The sequence below is a fragment of the Megalobrama amblycephala genome, linkage group LG2 (genome assembly GCF_018812025.1).
Source record: "Megalobrama amblycephala isolate DHTTF-2021 linkage group LG2, ASM1881202v1, whole genome shotgun sequence".
Taxonomy (NCBI): domain Eukaryota; kingdom Metazoa; phylum Chordata; class Actinopteri; order Cypriniformes; family Xenocyprididae; genus Megalobrama; species Megalobrama amblycephala.
Genome location: NC_063045.1, coordinates 58,553,738 through 58,572,273, shown reverse-complemented (window position 1 = coordinate 58,572,273; position 18,536 = coordinate 58,553,738). Strand labels below are relative to the sequence as shown.

The window sequence follows — 18,536 nt, the reverse complement described above, 5'->3', positions numbered from 1 at the left end:
ATTTAGATGTGTGTGATGCTTGGCGAATATATATAATCCAACAGCTAAGGATTACACCTATTTTTCCCCAAATCACAAATCATTCTCAAGAATTGATTATATTTTAATTTCATCTTCACTACTTTCAGGTCTTATCAATATTGAATTTCTACCACAAAGTGTTTTGGATCATAATGCTGTATTAGCACACTTTCAGATAAATACACCCTGTAAACCATCCAGATGGAGATTTAATACTTTTTTGCTGCAAAATGAAGACTTTCTTAAGCAACTGAGAGCAGGATTGATTGAATTTATTAGTTTGAACCAGGACTCTGTTTCCAATCTTGAAATGTTATGGATGTCCATCAAAGGGTTAAGGAACAATTCTATCTCCTTTTCCGCTAAACTTAAAAAGAATTATCTTGAGCAATTATTAGTATTAGAGAGAAGATGTGGGGAACTAGAAAAGGAATTAGGGCATCAATTTTCCAATGACACGCAACAAAAATTAAACGTTGAAAGGGCTGCTCTTAATGATTTACTTCGAAGAAGAGCAGAATATTTAATGCACATTACAAAACATAAATATTACATAGATGGAAGCAGACCAAGCCGACTCCTTGCGCTTACTTTGAAAAAACATGAGCGACGTTTTAACATCCAGGCAATTAAAAGTTCAAAAGGCGGTCTCACCTCAAACCCCACAGATATCAATAAAACATTCTTGTTATTTTTTGAAAGATTATATACTTCAGAAAGGCAACCCAGTACTGACAATTTAAATACGTTTTTTGACCAGTTGAATTTAAATAGACTTTCCAAGGAGGAAGCTGACAGCCTCGACTCTGAAATTACTTTAGAAGAACTGCATAAGGCAGTGTTATGTTCAAATAAAGGAAAGTCCCCGGGAATCGATGGCCTTCCAATAGATTTATACCTGGCGTTGTGGTATCAACTTGGCCACATTTGGTTACATACTATCAATGAGGCCATATCCAAAGGCCGTTTTCACAAAGATCTCAATACAGCTCTAATTACGGTTTTACCTAAACCCGGCAAAAACCATTCAGACTGTTCTAACTACAGGCCCATCTCCTTGATTAACGACGACGTTAAAATCTATGCTAAACTTGTTGCCAAACGTCTACAGTCAGTAATACATAAATTAATTGACCCAGATCAATCAGGATTTATTACGGGTCGTATGGCTTCAGATAACGTTCGTCGAGTACTACACATCATTGCCGAATCCGGGAAATTAGAATCACCCAGTGGCCTGCTATTTATTGATGCCGAAAAGGCCTTTGATCGGTTGGAATGGAGCTATTTATGGTATACATTATAAAAGTTCAATTTTGGTGACCAGTTTATTAGTATGATAAAAACACTATACAATAACCCTATGGCCAGAGTATCTACTGGTGGACTCATCTCGGACACTTTTAATATCTGTAGAGGCACGAGACAGGGTTGTCCGCTTTCCCCCCTCATGTTCAACTTATCAATAGAACCGCTGGCGCAGTTCGTTAGACAGTGTAAACGTATTACCCCAATTTGGTTAGGCTCATCAATCCATTCTATTTTTCTATATGCAGATGATACTTTATTATTTCTATCTGATATACAACACTCACTTCCTATTGCTCTCCAAATCATAGATGAATTTGGCGCACTATCTGGATTTAAAGTTAATCACTCGAAAACAATTTTGATGCCTCTCAACTCGAATGGTTTTAATTTTTCTATTCCAAATAATATTCAAATATCAACACAAGTCAAATATTTAGGGATTGAGCTGAGACCCACTTTACCCCTCATTTCAAAAGTTAATTACATGTCAATTTTTGGAAAGGTTGAGTCTGATATTCAAAGATGGATGTGTCTGCCTTCATCACCATCTGCCCGAATATCAACAATCAAAATGAATATTCTACCCCGTATTAATTTTATTAGCTCTATGCTTCCTCTCCCCCCACCAGTAAACTATTGGAAAAAGCTAGATTCTTTATTGATAAAATATATTTGGAATGGAAAACGTCCCCGCATCAAGTGGCCTACACTTCAAAGAAGTAAGACAAAAGGTGGATTGGGCTGCCCTAATTTTAAATTGTATCATTGGTCCTTTATCCTGCTCTCAGTTACAAAATGGTTTGATCCTAGTTCACAGTCTTCATGGAGTCTAGGAGTCTTAATTGAAAGATTTAACATTTCACTTAACACTTTATTTCTATATTTTAAATTGCGTGCCGTGTTAAAAGCCCATAAGGTACCATGGGGTAAAAACCTTCAAACCCACCCAGTGGTGAACTGGATTTGGAATGCACCAAGCACAGGAATTGTTTCATATTTTTATTTTTGCTTTTTAAATCTTAACACAGATAAGGTCCCTAAAGCTAGAGCTTGGTTATCGGATCTGAACATTTCTAATAGAATCATCGAATGGGATACAGTGTGGGATAATACTTTCCATGCATCCACAAACCCTAATCACCAATTCATTCATTTTAAGGTTATTCACAGGGCATATTTAACTACACGTATACGGCATGTCATGGGCCTATCACCCCACCCGTATTGTAATTTTTGTGGACCTGGTTGCCTGGATACTTTGATGCATATGCTTTGGGACTGTCCTGATGTGCAAAAATTTTGGGATATGGTGGTTGACGTGTTGTACAAAGTGAGAAAGTACGGAAATTTTGGCTGGCTGCCATGACTGTTGCAAAAAAAAACTACTTGTTCAACGTTGGAAACCACCTCATGACCTTTCCTCTAAGCATTGGATGCATTCTTTACTGGAGATACTATATCTGGAACTGTCATCTGCACGGACAAATCATGCTAAAACTGTAACTTTGTCTAGCTGGAAGAATTGGATATCTACAGTCAAAGAATTGTTAGATACTTAATTTGCAGCTACTGCTTTTGTTGTTATCTTGTATTAGGTTTATTCATCCAAGTCCTGAGTGCAATGGGATGGGTGAGGGGAAGGGGGGAGGGTATAGGGGTAATAGGGGTTTAATAAGTTTTCTTTATAATATTGCAAAAAAGTTCTGTATGTTTTCTCAAAAATAATAAACACTGAACTACAAAAAAAAAAAAGGTTGTGCGTGTTGTGGCTTCACAAATGCTTTGCTGCATACCTCGGTTGTAACGAGTGGTTATTTCACTCAAAGTTGCTCTTCTATCAGCTTGAATCAGTCGGCCCATTCTCCTCTGACCTCTAGCATCAACAAGGCATTTTCGCCCACAGGACTGCCGCATACTGGACGTTTTTCCCTTTTCACACCATTCTTTGTAAACCCTAGAAATGGTTGTGCGTGAAAATCCCAGTAACTGAGCAGATTGTGAAATACTCAGACCGGCCCGTCTGGCACCAACAACCATGCCACACTCAAAATTGCTTAAATCACCTTTCTTTCCCATTCTGACATTCAGTTTGGAGTTCAGGAGATTGTCTTGACCAGGACCACACCCCTAAATGCATTGAAGCAACTGCCATGTGATTGGTTGATTAGATAATTGCATTAATAAGAAATTGAACAGGTGTTCCTAATAATCCTTTAGGTGAGTGTATATGTAAGCAGTAAAGTTGGATATATGTGTCAATTGAAGATATCAATTCATTTTGAGCTGATATTGTGGATTGTGAAATAAATTCATTTTGAATTTCAGGTTCATTATGCAAAATAGATCGACATTGTTGGTAGTTTGAGTTCAGTAGTCACTAGGAGATTTTCAAACATAATTATTTTTAAATATTTTTATCTAAATCTCTTCTGCCATTTTCAAAACAAATAAAAATTCCTGTGATGTCACTGTGGGTAAAGAGATGACATGGTGAGAAAGCTACTTGTGTGAGGGATGAAATGTCTTGAGTGACAGAGAAACACATCCAGCTGACTAAGGGAATGTCTCAATCAGCTCCCTAGTTCATTACTCAGAGCACTGATCAGGGACTCGGCCATTGTCTCAGTGGCAAAATCTTTCCAGTGGACTGAAATGTTCACTGCCTAAAAAGTTTCACAATGTTAAGTGAAAACCAGGGAACACTGGTGTTCCCTTAATACAGGTGTGGCGAATGTTGATCCTGGAGGGCCATTGTCCTGCAGAGTTTAGCTCCAACTCTGAAAAAAACACTCACCTGCCTGTAACTTTAGTAATCCTGGAGACCTTGATTAGCTTCCGGTGTGTTTAATTAGGGTTGGAGCTAAACTCTGCAGGACAATGGCCCTCCAGGATAAACGTTAACCACCCCTGCTTTATAGCTTAAATATCATGCATTTATGAGCTCATATTGAAATCAACTGGTCTTTTACTTATGAGTGCGGTGACATAAAAAGAGGAACGTGTTTACGGCAGTTATCACCGAGATCAGTTGCTTCTTCTGAGAAACAGTCAACAAAAATGTATCTTAAAAGTGATCACTTATTTTAGCTTTTGTTCTCTAAAGTCTAGTACCGAAAGCAGTGACGAAAACGACTTACCGTTTGGTGAAATTCACAAAAATCGCATAATACATGAGGGTTTTTATTTATTTATGGTGATAGTAGCGGATGTCCAGTCTCATAATAAAGTTAGTTAATCAACATAAGACACGTTTCCCTCCACTTTTGAGCATTTACTAGTAATTTCAACAAAAAATAACCATGGTTCCTGTAGTTATTTCATGGTAACTATCCACGCATAATGGACAAAAACCATAGTATATGATTTTGTTGTGGTTATATAGTGGTCAATACGCCAAAAATCATGGTTAATTTTCGTAAGGAGTGTCAAAAGTTTTTCAAGAGTTTTAGTATAAGTGCTTCGCCTCAGAAATTCGCGCCCTTCCCTGCTTTTAGCTTGACGCCCTGCGCGCAAGTAGTTGTGTTTCATATTTAATCTCCATCCTATTTATCATTTACTCTCAAAATTAACCTTATGTTATTTGAAGTGAAAGCAATTTCTGCCCTGCATTTGTAGAGGAAACTATCAGGCATTGAAGTAAAAGTATTATTTGCACAAATCAGGACAAGGTACAGTCAATCAGTCATCTTCACAAAGTAAATTCCAACGGGATGATCAGGACCCCAATACAAGCTATTTGGTTTATAATGGTTTTATTAGGCTATGTGGGAAGAAAGAGAGTGTCGATTGATAGCTTACATGAAACTAGACATGAAAACATTTGACTGAGACAATGATAGCCTACCGTTTAGTCTCATTAATATTTGGCCAAAGAATGACACCATTAACCAGTCAAAAGTATTCTATACAGCCCAAATATAACACTGTATAATCTTTTTATCCAAATTAAAAATCTGTTTGAATGTTTAATAATAATTATTTATTTATATGAATTAATAATTCATATAAATAAAGACAAAACGATGCAACAAAAACTGAGCATTGCTAAGAATGGCAAAAACTCATTGAAACATAAAACATCATTTTTTTTAATTGCAGATGTTTTAGATGCACTGAATAAGAGTTTCATAACTTCTTGACAAAAGAAAAAAAAACAGTAGACACTTCTTCTGAAAAAAAAGATAGAATAAGCTACTTGTGCTCTTTTGCATATCTTAAGTTTAATTTTTTTAAGAGAAATAAAGGCAAAATATTTTTGTCAAGATACTTTACAAGAGTATTTTGGTAAAGAAAATTATTCTGAAAAAATACATATAAATATATCAAAGCAAGTGAAAAGCAAGTGAAAAGAGTCTTATAAGATTTGGTATTGAAAAATGACATAAACAGATAAAACTCTTAGTTCATATCTTCACTACACCGGGTGCATTTGCTGTGACTGGGTGGATCGTGGCATTTGCGTTCCTTCCTCAGAGAAAGCCCTTTCAAAAACACGTCTTAGAGAAAGTTTAACTTTGTTCTTAAAATCCTGCCCCATGAAAACATACAGAATGGGGTTCAAGCAGCTGTTGAAATACGCTAAAGAGATGGCCAATGGACCCACTGCCGAAGCCGCTAGGACACTTGATTTCTCTCCATACCATTTTATTAAGGACACCATGTGATACGGCAACCAGCACAAAATAAGTGCCACAATAACAGCCAACATGATGCGAAACGCTCGGCCAGAGTGAAAATGACTCCTGCCTAACTTGCGTGCGATGATTCCATAGCATGATGTGATGCATATGAGAGGTATCAAAAAGCCAAACACAAATCTGATGATACGCAACAATCCAAGTGTTGTGGAGTCATATTTATAATAGACGCAATATGTGGTGTCCGAATACTTAGTGAAAGTTTGTCTTAATATCATAAAGGGCAAGCTGAGCACCAAAGCCAGAACCCAGGCCACTACACAGGACAGCCGTGCAAGGAACAAGTTGCGATGATTTTGAGCCCAAACCGGTGTGATCACCTGGGTGAACCTATCTAGACTAATCAAGTTCAAGGTGAAAACACTGGCAAACATGTTAACAGCTTTAACAAAGGGGAGAATCTTGCACATGACGGATCCATACGGCCAGTGACGGCCAAGAAGGATCTCAGCCATACTGAACGGTATAGAAAGGCAGCACAGGAGGTCAGCTGTTGCTAGATTGAGAAACCATGTTGTATTAACGGTCCTCTTAATCTTCGCTCCAGCAATATACACAACAAAGATGTTTCCAGGAACTCCGAGGAGAAACGTCAGGCTGTAGACGACCAGAGAAATCACCCTCATAGACTTCCTCACCTCTGGAGACACTGAGTATGTCTTGTTGAAATCAAATCCACTTGCGTTCATGTTGTTACTGTAATAAGACTCATTCATTTTGCTTGAGTTGATGTTGTCCAAAGTGCTCTGTTTATCCTGTAAATATCATGTATTATTAGTCAAACATTTATTCATTAAGCAGATGCTTCTATCCAAAGTGACTTATAAATGAGGAAAATAAGACAATATTGACTTACAAAACCGTACTCACCTCACCAGATGCTCTGTACATGTTAGCGATTCTTCACCCTTTTCACCACTTTAAGGCAGAACCACAGGAAATGGCTCCGTGTAACATGTCACAATTCAGTTTTCAGACCATACAATGCAAATGCAAAAATGAAAAATTGAAAGCAGACGTTCATTTTTCTTGTTTTTCGTGTACTTCTTTAATAGATACTTTTGCTAAATTATGACTTTGGAAACAATCATTTAAATAAATGAAATCTAACCGATTTTCTATTTTTCCATTTTTTGTCTTGTAATTTGTGCCGTGGGCTGTACCATTAGCAGGGGGGTGTGGCCGCGGACTACTATCATCTCATTAATGTAACTGCTTTATTTACTGCATGCATGTTGAGGAGTTTAAAAGACTGAACACAGAGGATGACCTTTTCCACCCAAAGTGCATCATTTTTATTATTAATATAATAACTGTGCTAAATATAAGGCAGTCTCGGACCGGCCATCGCAAGCAGCCGGGAAAAGTGAAATCCCGGTGGCTTGGCTGATTTGGTCCAGCTTGTTTGCATTCGTTATTACTTTATGCTATTAATATACATTATACCCTTGGTCAGGGGGTGCATTTTACTTGGTAGGCTACAGTACAACCACGAGATCCCCGTTCATTTGGGTACACCACAGGCAATAAAGTAATAACGAGTCAATAAATAACTACAAACAAGATGGGCAATGTGCCTAATCAAAGTATTTGTATTTATATATTGAAATTAATAATTGAAAATAAATAAATCATAGTGCTCTTGACTTGCAGCATATAGATATATCAGATTTGCCTCATCTTCGGCGAACTGCCACAACTGTAATGAACAGAGTTAATAGGCTTCCTGCTCGATTTAAGGGTATTTTAAGGTAACGAGAAGCGTGTGAAGTGCGGAAGTTGGTTGCCGTAGTAACGAATAATGCCCGCTAAAGAACATTGTATTACAAACAAGAGATAAAAACTTAACAAAATTAAAAACTTAACTAGATTATGCTCAATTTTCTGTATATTTTCACTTGGTAGTATTTTTATCTTTCATATTGACGTGAAGGATCTTGGCAAGCGCTGCTGCTTGAGCTGCCCTCCGTCTGCTGCCTATCCCTCTGAAAATGAACGGGATCTCGTGGTTGTACTGTAGCCTACCAAGTAAAATGCACCCCCTGACCAAGGGTATAATGTATATTATAGTAAAATAAAGTAATAACAAATAAGTAAATACAAACAAGATGGACAATGTGCCAAAACAGCCAAGCCACCGGAATTTCACTTGTCCTGGCTGCTCGTGATGGCCAGTCCGAGACTGCCTTATATTTAGCACAGTTATTATATTAATAATAAAAATAATGCACTTTGGGTGGAAAAGGTCATCCTCTGTGCTCAGTCTTTTAAACTCCTCGACATGCATGCAGTAAATAAAGCAGTTACATTAATGAGATGATAGTAGTCCGCGGCCACACCCCCCTGCTAATGGTACAGCCCACGGCACAAATTACAAGACAAAAAATGGAAAAATAGAAAATTGGTTAGATTTCATTTATTCAAATGATTGTTTCCAAAGTCAAAATTTAGCAAAAGTAACTATTAAAGAAGTACACGAAAAACCACAAAAATGAACGCCTGGTTTCAATTTTTCATTTTTGCATTTATAGTCTGAAAATTTAATGATTGGATGAAAGGACTACAGAACTCTTGGGGTGATTGCATGAATACATTTCTTTTTTAAACAATTTCATTTTCACTATTCTATCTAATGTTGTTCTTCTGGGACAAACTAAAGGAGTTCTGAGAAAACCCAATCTTTCACGTTCTTGGTTTCCTCTTTTAAAGAGTGGTAACAAAACCACAGAGAAGCACAGAGAAGTTACAGCTGTGGATATCAACAACTTGTTATACTGTAAAAGTAACATTATGACCAGCCATTATTTGCTGCAGAAAAGGCTGTAACCACCAGACATCCCCCCAAATGAACATAAACTAGTTCAACAAGACAATATAATTAAACTCACACTATATAAGGCAATAGGATCATAATGTGGAATCCATTTACAAAACAATAGCTGATTATAATCAGCATGACTATTCATGAGTAATACATTCTGACTACATGTGAATCAGGAAGGAACATGTGAATTCCAGACAGGCTTCTGTTGCTTGTTTTTGCTGCCCTCTAGTGTTTCCTCACTGTCACTTCAGGAAGGTCAGGGTGAATTAGCACAGAACATGGGTACAAATCTCCAGGCTTTGGACCTTGTTCAAATCAATGTGAGTAGGGATGGGCGATACCATTTTTTTCTTTCCGATCCGATACCAAGTACTTTCAAGGCAAGTATCGTCGATATCGATACCGATACCCATACTCCAATGAAATATTTTTATATTGTTTTTTGATAGCCATCATTATTAATATTAAATAAACTGCAATGGACATTATTCTTTTTTCTTTTTTTTTATTAAAAAATACTGAACATTATTAATTAAATGAACAAAGATATCACTGTAGGCTAACAACAAAATATAAAAAATATAACAAAAATGTAAATGTGTCTCACAAACCTTTTCTCAATAATTGTCACATAATGTTTCTACATTTCTTCCCTTTATATGCTTTTGAGATGAAACAAAGTGAATGTTGACATTCTCCTCTTCAGCCTGTTTTTCTTTGACTGATCAAAATCTCTTGCTTTTGAAAAAAGTGTGCCGTATTGTTTTTTGACAAACGTCACACGAAGCTTCGTCATTCTTAACTGGAGTGTAATAACTCCAGATTAAACTTCTTTTTCTTCCAGTCATGACTGCAGCCACGCACTCGACTCCGTTTAAAATCCTGCGCTGTGCGTGCTTGCTTGTCTTTGACAGAGTGAGCGTGAGCGAATATTGTCTCGACAAGCGGAGATACAGCGGAAGAAGATGTAGTTCCCATTGCCGTTCCTATTTAAGTTAGCCTGACGTGGTCATACTCAATTCTAGTTCGAATATGAGTCTGATACTGCTCCATTGGGCTTTGATTATGGGGGCGTATTTCAACCGATCCAGGAAAGACCTCAATTGGATAGACCTACAACCAATCAGAGCTACAGAGTAAGTGACGTATGTTGAGCGACGCATAGTTGTCAACAGAACTCTTCTTAGCGGCCATCGGGGCCAGCTGATAAATCAAACTTTTGCCGAATCCCGTAGGAAGGACGGCAAAGACATCTTTCCCATCGACAAATGCCTTGATCGCAGTCCTCTGTTCCTTTTTTAAAATTAATGCGCTGTCTATATCTTCTATAACGGACGCGATGGCGGAATCTACACATCTCAGTTCTTCAACAGCCATCATTGTTGTAAACTAATTGACCTTTCGCAAAGACCCGCCCCCCTTAGTCACTGTTGCTTTGTCCGACAAGCCGTGGCGCTTTCACGCCACACAGAGTGGAAAATACATCGCGGAGCAAAGAGGAAACTGACAACACATCGACAGACAGACAGAGCAGGTTACTTATGATATTAAACAAAGTCCCAGCTTTCAAACTGTGTAGTTATTAAAAAAATTCAAACAATAAAAACCGTTTTGTGGCTCTTTAATGGGTTGTGACCATGATCGTGACAGATTGCTGTAGCGCCTCAGCTCAAGAGGCTTGTGAACCGATCATCTCTTCCTACTAGTCCATTTATAGCATCAAATATACATGAATGAACATGAGAATGAATGTTGTTTCAAACGCGGAAAGACGTCAATATGCACAATTTTTCAAGTTTAACTCCACCGAGGTTAATCTTCTAACTCCTGACTGCTTTGTCGGACAAAATGTTGGATGCGGCGTTCTGATTGGTTAGATCGCTTGTCAATCAAACTCCCCAAGCGCTCTTTGATGACGTGGCTGATTACGTTTCTGGTGATAATCTGTCAATCATCGCCCTGACAATGTGATTGGTCCGAACAGTTTCTGTTCGGGCATAATTACTCCTCTACAGATCGAGTCCAGACCGAACTCCCCGACCTCAAAATGTTGTGGGCGGGGCTAAGTTCGGCTGGCATCCAGGCTATATTTAAGTAAATATTGCAATAATATACGCCGTATTATTATTAAATATACCATAATCACAAAAAAAAAAAGATAGGATCGATACTTCTATTTGAGAATCGATCTTTTTGATACAAAGCCAGTATCGAAAGTATCGATACTTTAGGATCGATCCGCCCATCCCTAAATGTGAGCGTGCTGCGGTAGAGACAGCTGTAGAGATGAGTGCGGCTTTCTGAGTGTGTAATGAATATATAGATTGTTGGTACAGATGAACCGCAACTGGCTTCAAAGCCAAGGGTTTATTAATACAGCCAAACTCAGATCAAATACCTGGAGAAGCTACTTTGAACCAGTTTGCTGTGTTAAAAGTCGTAATTTACAGCAGTGCCAACATTTTTATGAAAAATCATTATGTTTGACCCAACCAGCTGGGTATTTTTATTTCGATTATTATCTGGGTATTTTAACTCGATTATTTTAGCTTTTGTTCTCTAAAAGTCTAGTACCGAAAGCAGTGACGAAAACGACTTACCATTTGGTGAAATTCACAAAAAAAAAAAAAAAAAAAAAAAAAATCGCATGCATGAGGGTTTTTATTTATTTACACTTAGCGGATGTCCAGTCTCATAATAAAGTTAGTTAATCAACATAAGAACTGTTTCCCCTGACTTTTGAGCATTTACCTGTAATTTCAACACGGCCCCTTACGATAAATAACCACGTGTCTTGTAGTTATTTCATGGTAACCACGAATAATAGTGGTTTTGCTACAAAAAACATAGTAGCCTATATGGTTTTGTTGTGGTTATACAGTGGTCAATACACCAAAAAATCATGGTTAATTTTCGTAAGGGGTGTCAAAAGTCTATCAAGAGTTTTAGCATAATGCTGCGTTCCAGGCAGGTTTTTGAGCTAAGTCATGACTTAAAATTACGACTCACGACTTTGTAGCGTTCCAGCAAAGTCACGCAAAACTGCATCAAAGTGTAAACAAACCAACATGGCGTACCGTAGGGCTTATGCTCATTAACAATTATTTCTATCGCCAAAGGTGCTTACTCCTTGCTTATTTGAGGGAAACAGAGGAGGAAAACGGTGCATAAGGCAAGAGAAGCTGTTACCTTTTATTTTACCGTGCACTTGCATAAACACAGCATCCGTAGGGGCTGCCATTGTTGTTTCGCGGGCTATTTGACGTCAGAACCCGTAACTGGGAGTACATCAATCTAGTACGAGTTCACGGGTGGGAAGTCACGGCTTTGACTGCTGTTCCAGTGCATTTTCACGGGTAGAAGGTTGGAAAAACACGGGTTACGGGTTGCCTGGAATGCGGCAGAAGTGCCTCACCTCAGAAATTCGCGCCCTTCTGTCTTTAGGTTGACGCCCTGCGCATGACAACAGCGCGCGCGGCCACGATAAAAACAGGGAATGACGCGATTATTTGAGGTGAGGTAATTGTTACCTATGTTATGCTTGACGAAAAAATATATAAATGACTTAGTAATAATAACATTAAATTAAGTAACCTAAGAGCTAGGGGTTAACGTTTAAATTGGAAGAAAAGAAGAAGAAAAAATGATTGTATGTCGACTACGTAAAACTGCTAGCGCAGCATGTAATAATCCAAATGGATTTAAGATGGAGAATTAGAAAAAAAGTAACGTATAAAGAAAAGAATTGTTTCATATTTAATCTCCATTCTATTTATCATTTACTCTCAAAATTAACCTTATGTTATTTGAAGTGAAAGCAATTTCTGCTGCCCTGCATTGTAGAGGAAACTATCAGGCATTGAAGTAAAAGTATTATTGCACAATTTAGGACAAGGTACAGTCAATCAGTCATCTTCACAAAGTAAATTCCAACGGGATGATCAGGACCCCATTACAAGCTATTTGGTTTTATAATGGTTTTATTAGGCTATGTGGGAAGAAAGAGAATGTAGATTGATAGCTTACATGAAACTAGACATGAAAACATTTGACTGAGACAATGATAGCCTACCGTTTAGTCTCATTAATATTTGTCCAAAGAATGACACCATTAAGCAGTCAAAAGTATTCCATACAGCCCAAATATAACACTGTATAATATTTTTTGTCCAAATTAAAAATCAGTTTGAATGTTTATTAATAAAACAGTAATTTTATCTTAACACACTGTATAATATATTTTCGAGATTACAATGCAATTATGTGATATGTGGCTTAACATTAGCAAAACTAAAATGATTGAAGACAATGTGATAAAAAGTAATCTTGACCAATGTTACATCAATGGTATAGCATATGTATATGCAGACACTAGAACATTTCATTTATGACAGAATATTCATGTACATTTTTAATCATGACAAGTGTGCAGCTGTATCATTTAACATGAAGTTAACATCTGATCAGCAGACATGCCATTAACTTCCTTAAACACTGCATCTGTCTAATAATAGCTTCAGTATTGCAATCGCAAGCGACTTTTGAACTTTCAGCATGCAAACATAAACCTGTTCAACAAAAACCCTGTTAATTCATATAAATAAAGATAAAACAATGCAACAAAAACTGAGCATTGCTAAGAATGGCAAAAACTCACTGTAACAAAGCAATATTCCTTCTCTATCTTATCTGTTTCATTGCAGATGTTTTAGATGCAGTAAATAAGAGTTTCATAACTTCCTGACAAAAGAAAAAAAAAACCCAGAGTGGACACTTCCTACTGAAAAGAGCTATAAGAAGCTACTTGTGCTCTTTTGCATATCTTAAGTTTCATTTTTTATGAGAAATAACAGGCAAAATATTTGTCAAGATACTTTACAAGAGTATTTCAGTCAAGAAAATGATTCTGAGAATACTAAAATCTAAAAAAAGACACCAAAAAGTATTTGGACATGTTTAGTCGCACTCAAAAATGTCTGTATGTCATTGCATTGGATGCAAAATATCAAAGCAAGTGAAAAGAGTCTTGTTTGAATTTGAAATTGCATAGATTTGGTATTGAAAAATGACCTAAAACTCTGAGTTCATATCTTCACTGCATTGAGTGCATTTGCTGTGACTGGGTGGATCGTGACATTTGCGTTCCTTCCTCAGAGAAAGCCCTTTCAAAAACACGTCTTAGAGAAAGTTTAACTCTGTTCTTAAAATCCTGCCCCATGAAAACATACAGAATGGGGTTCAGGCAGCTGTTGAAATACGCTAAAGAGATGGCCAATGGACCCACTGCGAAAGCCGTTAAGGAACTTGATTCATCTCCGTACCATATTATTAAGTACACTATGTGATACGGCAGCCAGCACAGAAAAAATGCCACAATAACAGCCAACATGATGCGAAACGCTCGGCCAGAGTGAAAATGACTGCTGCCTAACTTGTGTGCGATGATTCCATAGCATGATGTGATGCATATGAGAGGTATCAAAAAGCCAAACAAAAATCTGATGATAATCAACAATCCAGATATAGACTCATCTTCTTCATCAGCAACAATCGTGCAATGTGTGGTGTTTGAATACTCAGAGGTGAAAGTATGTCCTAATATCATAAAGGGCAAGCTGAGCACCAAAGCCAGAACCCAGGCCACTACACAGGACAGCCGTGCAAGGAACAAGTTGCGATGATTTTGAGCCCAAACCGGTGTGATCATCTGGGTGAACCTATCTAGACTAATCAAGTTCAAGGTGAAAACACTGGCAAACATGTTACTAACTATAACAGTGGGGAGAATCTTGCACATGACGGATCCATACGGCCAGTGATGGTCAAGAAGGATCTGCACCATACTGAACGGTATAGAAAGGCAGCACAGGAGGTCAGCTGTCGCTAGATTGAGAAACCATGTTGTATTAACGGTCCTCTTCATCTTCATTCCAGCAATATACACAACAAAGATGTTTCCAGGAACTCCGAGGAGAAACGTCAGGCTGTAGACGACCAGAGAAATCACCCTCATAGAATTCCTCACTTCTGGAGACACTGAGTATGTCTCGCTGAAATCAAATCCACTTGAGTTCATGTCTTTATTGTAATAAGACTCATTCATTTTGCTTGAGTTGATGCTGTCCAAAGTGCTCTGTTTATCCTGTAAATATCATGTATTTTTAGTCAAACATTTATTCATTAAGCAGATGCTTCTATCCAAAGTGACTTATAAATTAGGAAAATAAGACAATATTTCAGTATTATTAAACAATAAAGTTTATATTTTATTAAATATAGTACTCAATATATTTAATACAAATCATATACTTATATGTAAACTTATATGCTCATATAGATTAGAGTTTAACAGATCAGATATTATTGCCTTACAAAACCGTACTCACCAGCTGCTCTGTACTTGCTAGCGATTCTTCACCCTTTTCACCACTTTAAGGCAGAACCAAAGGAAATGGAAGGAAGTCCTAATGATTTGATGAAAGGACTACAGAAGAACTCTTGGGGTGATTGCATGAATAGCCTACATTTCTTTTTTTAATAGACAATTTCATTTTCATTATTCTATCTAGAATGTTGTTCTTGTGGCACAAACTAAAGGAGTTCTGAGAAAACATTTGATGATAATACAGTCTTTCACGTTCTTGGTTTCCACTTTTAAAGAGTGGTAACAAACCAAAGAGAAGCACAGATAAGCTGTGGAAATCAACAACTTGTTGTACAGCAAAAGTAACATTATGAACAGCCATTATTTGCTGTAGAAAAGGCTGTAAGCACCAGACATCCCCCCAAATTAATTATATTGTCTTGTTGAACTAGTTTAACTCATAGTAGTTAAGGCAATATGATCATAATGTGGAATCCATTTACAAAACGATGGCTAATAATCAGCATGATTGTTTGTGAGTAATGCATTCCTAAGAGCTGACTACAAGTGAATCGGGAAGGAATTTAGGGTGCGTTCACACTTTTAGTTCGGTTCGTTTGATTCATTTGGTCCGGACCAAAAAAAAAAAAAAAAAAAAACATTTAGTCCGTTCAGATTGACAATTTTTTCACCGAACCAAAAGATACCGAACCTTAAGGCATAGGGATACATTGGTCGGATTTTATGACGTATTGCCTATTTTGAGACGGAACTTACCGAACATCCAAAACAATGCTGTGTGCTGAGGTAAATGCGCTAGTTGTATCTGTGTAGCCTGCATATGATGGTATTTTGGCCAGCTGGGAACTCGTGAAGAGCTTATAAAATGTGTAAAGTAGTTAAAACAACGGCGGGAATCCCTCCGTCACAAACAAACGATCTGCTGCGTGAGACTCGCGTCTGATGCCTGTCATGGGCAAACTCGCGACTATGACGAGAAAAACCGACATGCGTGAGGATTCTGTCCCTTTTAGGGTCTCGTCTTCCTGTTTTTGGTTCGTTTACATGTCTTTGGTCCGTGTTGCGTTCATATATCATTCAAACCGCACCAGAGTTCGTTTGGAAGCGGACCGAGACCCATCTTTTCAGCGGTCTCGGTCCGCTTGTTTGGTGCGCACCAGGGTTCGGATTGCAGCGTTCACATGTTCTAAATGAACCGCACTAACCGAGCAATCGCACCATCGCACCAGGTGTGACAAACATGACAATTTACTCCTGAGTAAATTCAGATTTGTTTCTGAACCCAGGTGGGCCACAGCTGCATTCTCACTTGCTAGTGGCTGTTTTGAATGTGATTCACTCGAGTCCCTGTCACAAGGAAGCCCTTTACTTGATGTCAATAACAGGAGGTGTGTTTGCATAGTAGTAATTGTCAAGAAAGATTAGGTCGAATAATCTGAAATGAAAAGATAATTTTGATAAATTACCACAAGTCACAAAATCAAACTTGCAGGAATGGACCTTATGGGAGAAAACAGAAGAAACTCATAATTGTTTTTTCTGACCTAGTTTAGGATCCATAAACAGTGTCTTGCTTTTGGAAATGAAAAGCATCTAATGGTTCTTGGGTCATTCCAGACAGGCTTCTGTTGCTTGTTTTTGCTGCCCTCTAGTGTTTCCTCACTGTCACTTCAGGAAGGTCAGGGTGGATTAGCACAGAACATGGGTACAAATCTCCAGGCTTTGGACCTCGTTCAAATCAATGTTAGCGTGCTGCAGTAGAGACGGCTGTAGAGACGAGTGCGGCTTTCTGAGTGTGTAATGAATATATAGATTGTTGGAACAGATGAACCGCAACAGGCTTCAAAGCCAAGGGTTTATTAATACAGGCCCCAAACTCTGATCAAATACCTAGAGAAGCTACTTTTAACCTGTAGTTTGCTGTGTTAAAAGTCATAATTTACAGCAGTGTAAAACATTTTATAAAAAATTAGTTACACAACAACTCTACCTCAAAGACCAGAAAGGAAAATGCTAATTAAAACACTCTAAAAAATGCTGGGTTAAAAACAACCAAAGTTGGGCTGAAAATGGACAAACCCAGCAGCTGGGTTAAATGTTTGACCAATCTGCTGGTTAGTTTTATTTAACTCAACTATTGTTTAAAAATGACTATGACTGGCTTAAATTGAACCCGAAACAGGTTAGAAACTAAAAAACAGACATAATTACTAAAGGAAACAATAATAATCAAAAGGTGAACATTAATTAATAAGCAATTTCATAAATACTTATTGTTTAATTATTATTCATTAAACATATTAATAAATGTTCATTTATTATAAACATATTAATACATGTTCATTTCCAACATACTTTGGTTCATTTTAAGTAAGCAATACAGTAAACAATAGCTGAGTTCAATAAAACTACCCAGCAGGTTGGGCAAACATTTAACCCAATTGCTGGGTTAAAACAACTCAACCACTGGGTTTGTCCATTTTAAACCCAACTTTGGTAGCATTTGTAGCGTGTAACTAATGCCAATGTAAAGTCTGCATGCATGAGAATACAGCAGTAAAGAGCTTTTATCATAAAGACTCAATGTTTTCCTTCAGGTTACGTGAAGAGTGGGTCCAGAGGCTTCAATTCCGGAACCAACACGTGATCGAGACCATGAGAGAGGAACAAATAAGAAGAGCTCAGAGGGTTCAAGGGATTTTAAGAGTTTAGACATCAGCATGAAAACTAAAAGCACTTCTCTAAAGCATTTTACATTCATTATACAAAAGCTGCACTGGAACGGTTCCCTTTAAAAAGGTTCTAATATTTACACTTTTCTTATGTACCTTTGATGTACTAATATATGCACTCTTTAGGTACAAAGGTATAGCTTTTGAAAGGGTACCACCCCAGTGACAGCTTTTACCTTTTTTCTGAGATTTATATCTGTATAAAAGTCAGCCTATTTCTTTAACTTAACTAAATAGTTTTCTGATGTAGTGTTTGAGTCAGAAAGATGCTGTTGCGGACATGCAGGTACACTAAATGTGATCTTTCCTTCCAGCGTCTGTCTTTCATATAAGGCTTATTGGGTTACATAATACATTCTTACCGATTTTTATTTTTATTAAAATGTAAGTATAATTATCATATTTTCACTGTGTAGTTTTTTTTTTTTTTTGCTTTTACTGAGAAAGAGCACATGCATAATGTCATGGTCGCTCGCTTTCTGTTCAACTCTGTTGTAACATTTCCCTCTGAAAATAAGCTTGCTTTTTCTGACATCATATGAGATTTGAACGTCAAACACGTGTAA

General features: G+C 37.5%; 1 protein-coding gene and 1 long non-coding RNA gene across 3 annotated transcripts; one reads left to right on the top strand and one right to left on the bottom strand.

Moving 5' to 3' along the window:
* Nucleotides 1-5,521: 5,521 nt before the first annotated feature.
* LOC125262990 (C3a anaphylatoxin chemotactic receptor-like) lies at nt 5,522-7,024 on the bottom strand. Its single transcript, XM_048181826.1, has one exon. It carries the CDS (start codon nt 6,743-6,745, stop codon nt 5,747-5,749), a length of 999 nt encoding a protein of 332 aa, XP_048037783.1. The 5' UTR covers nt 6,746-7,024; the 3' UTR covers nt 5,522-5,746.
* A 7,741-nt stretch (nt 7,025-14,765) lies between these two features.
* Nucleotides 14,766-18,368, top strand: LOC125262460. 2 transcript variants are annotated; one of them, XR_007183566.1, is made up of 2 exons: nt 14,766-14,893; nt 17,836-18,368. It is a non-coding gene; the product is annotated as an uncharacterized LOC125262460 (long non-coding RNA). The 2 variants fall into 2 exon arrangements; XR_007183565.1 differs by lacking the exon at nt 14,766-14,893 and adding an exon at nt 16,310-16,981.
* The last annotated feature ends 168 nt before the right edge of the window (nt 18,369-18,536 follow it).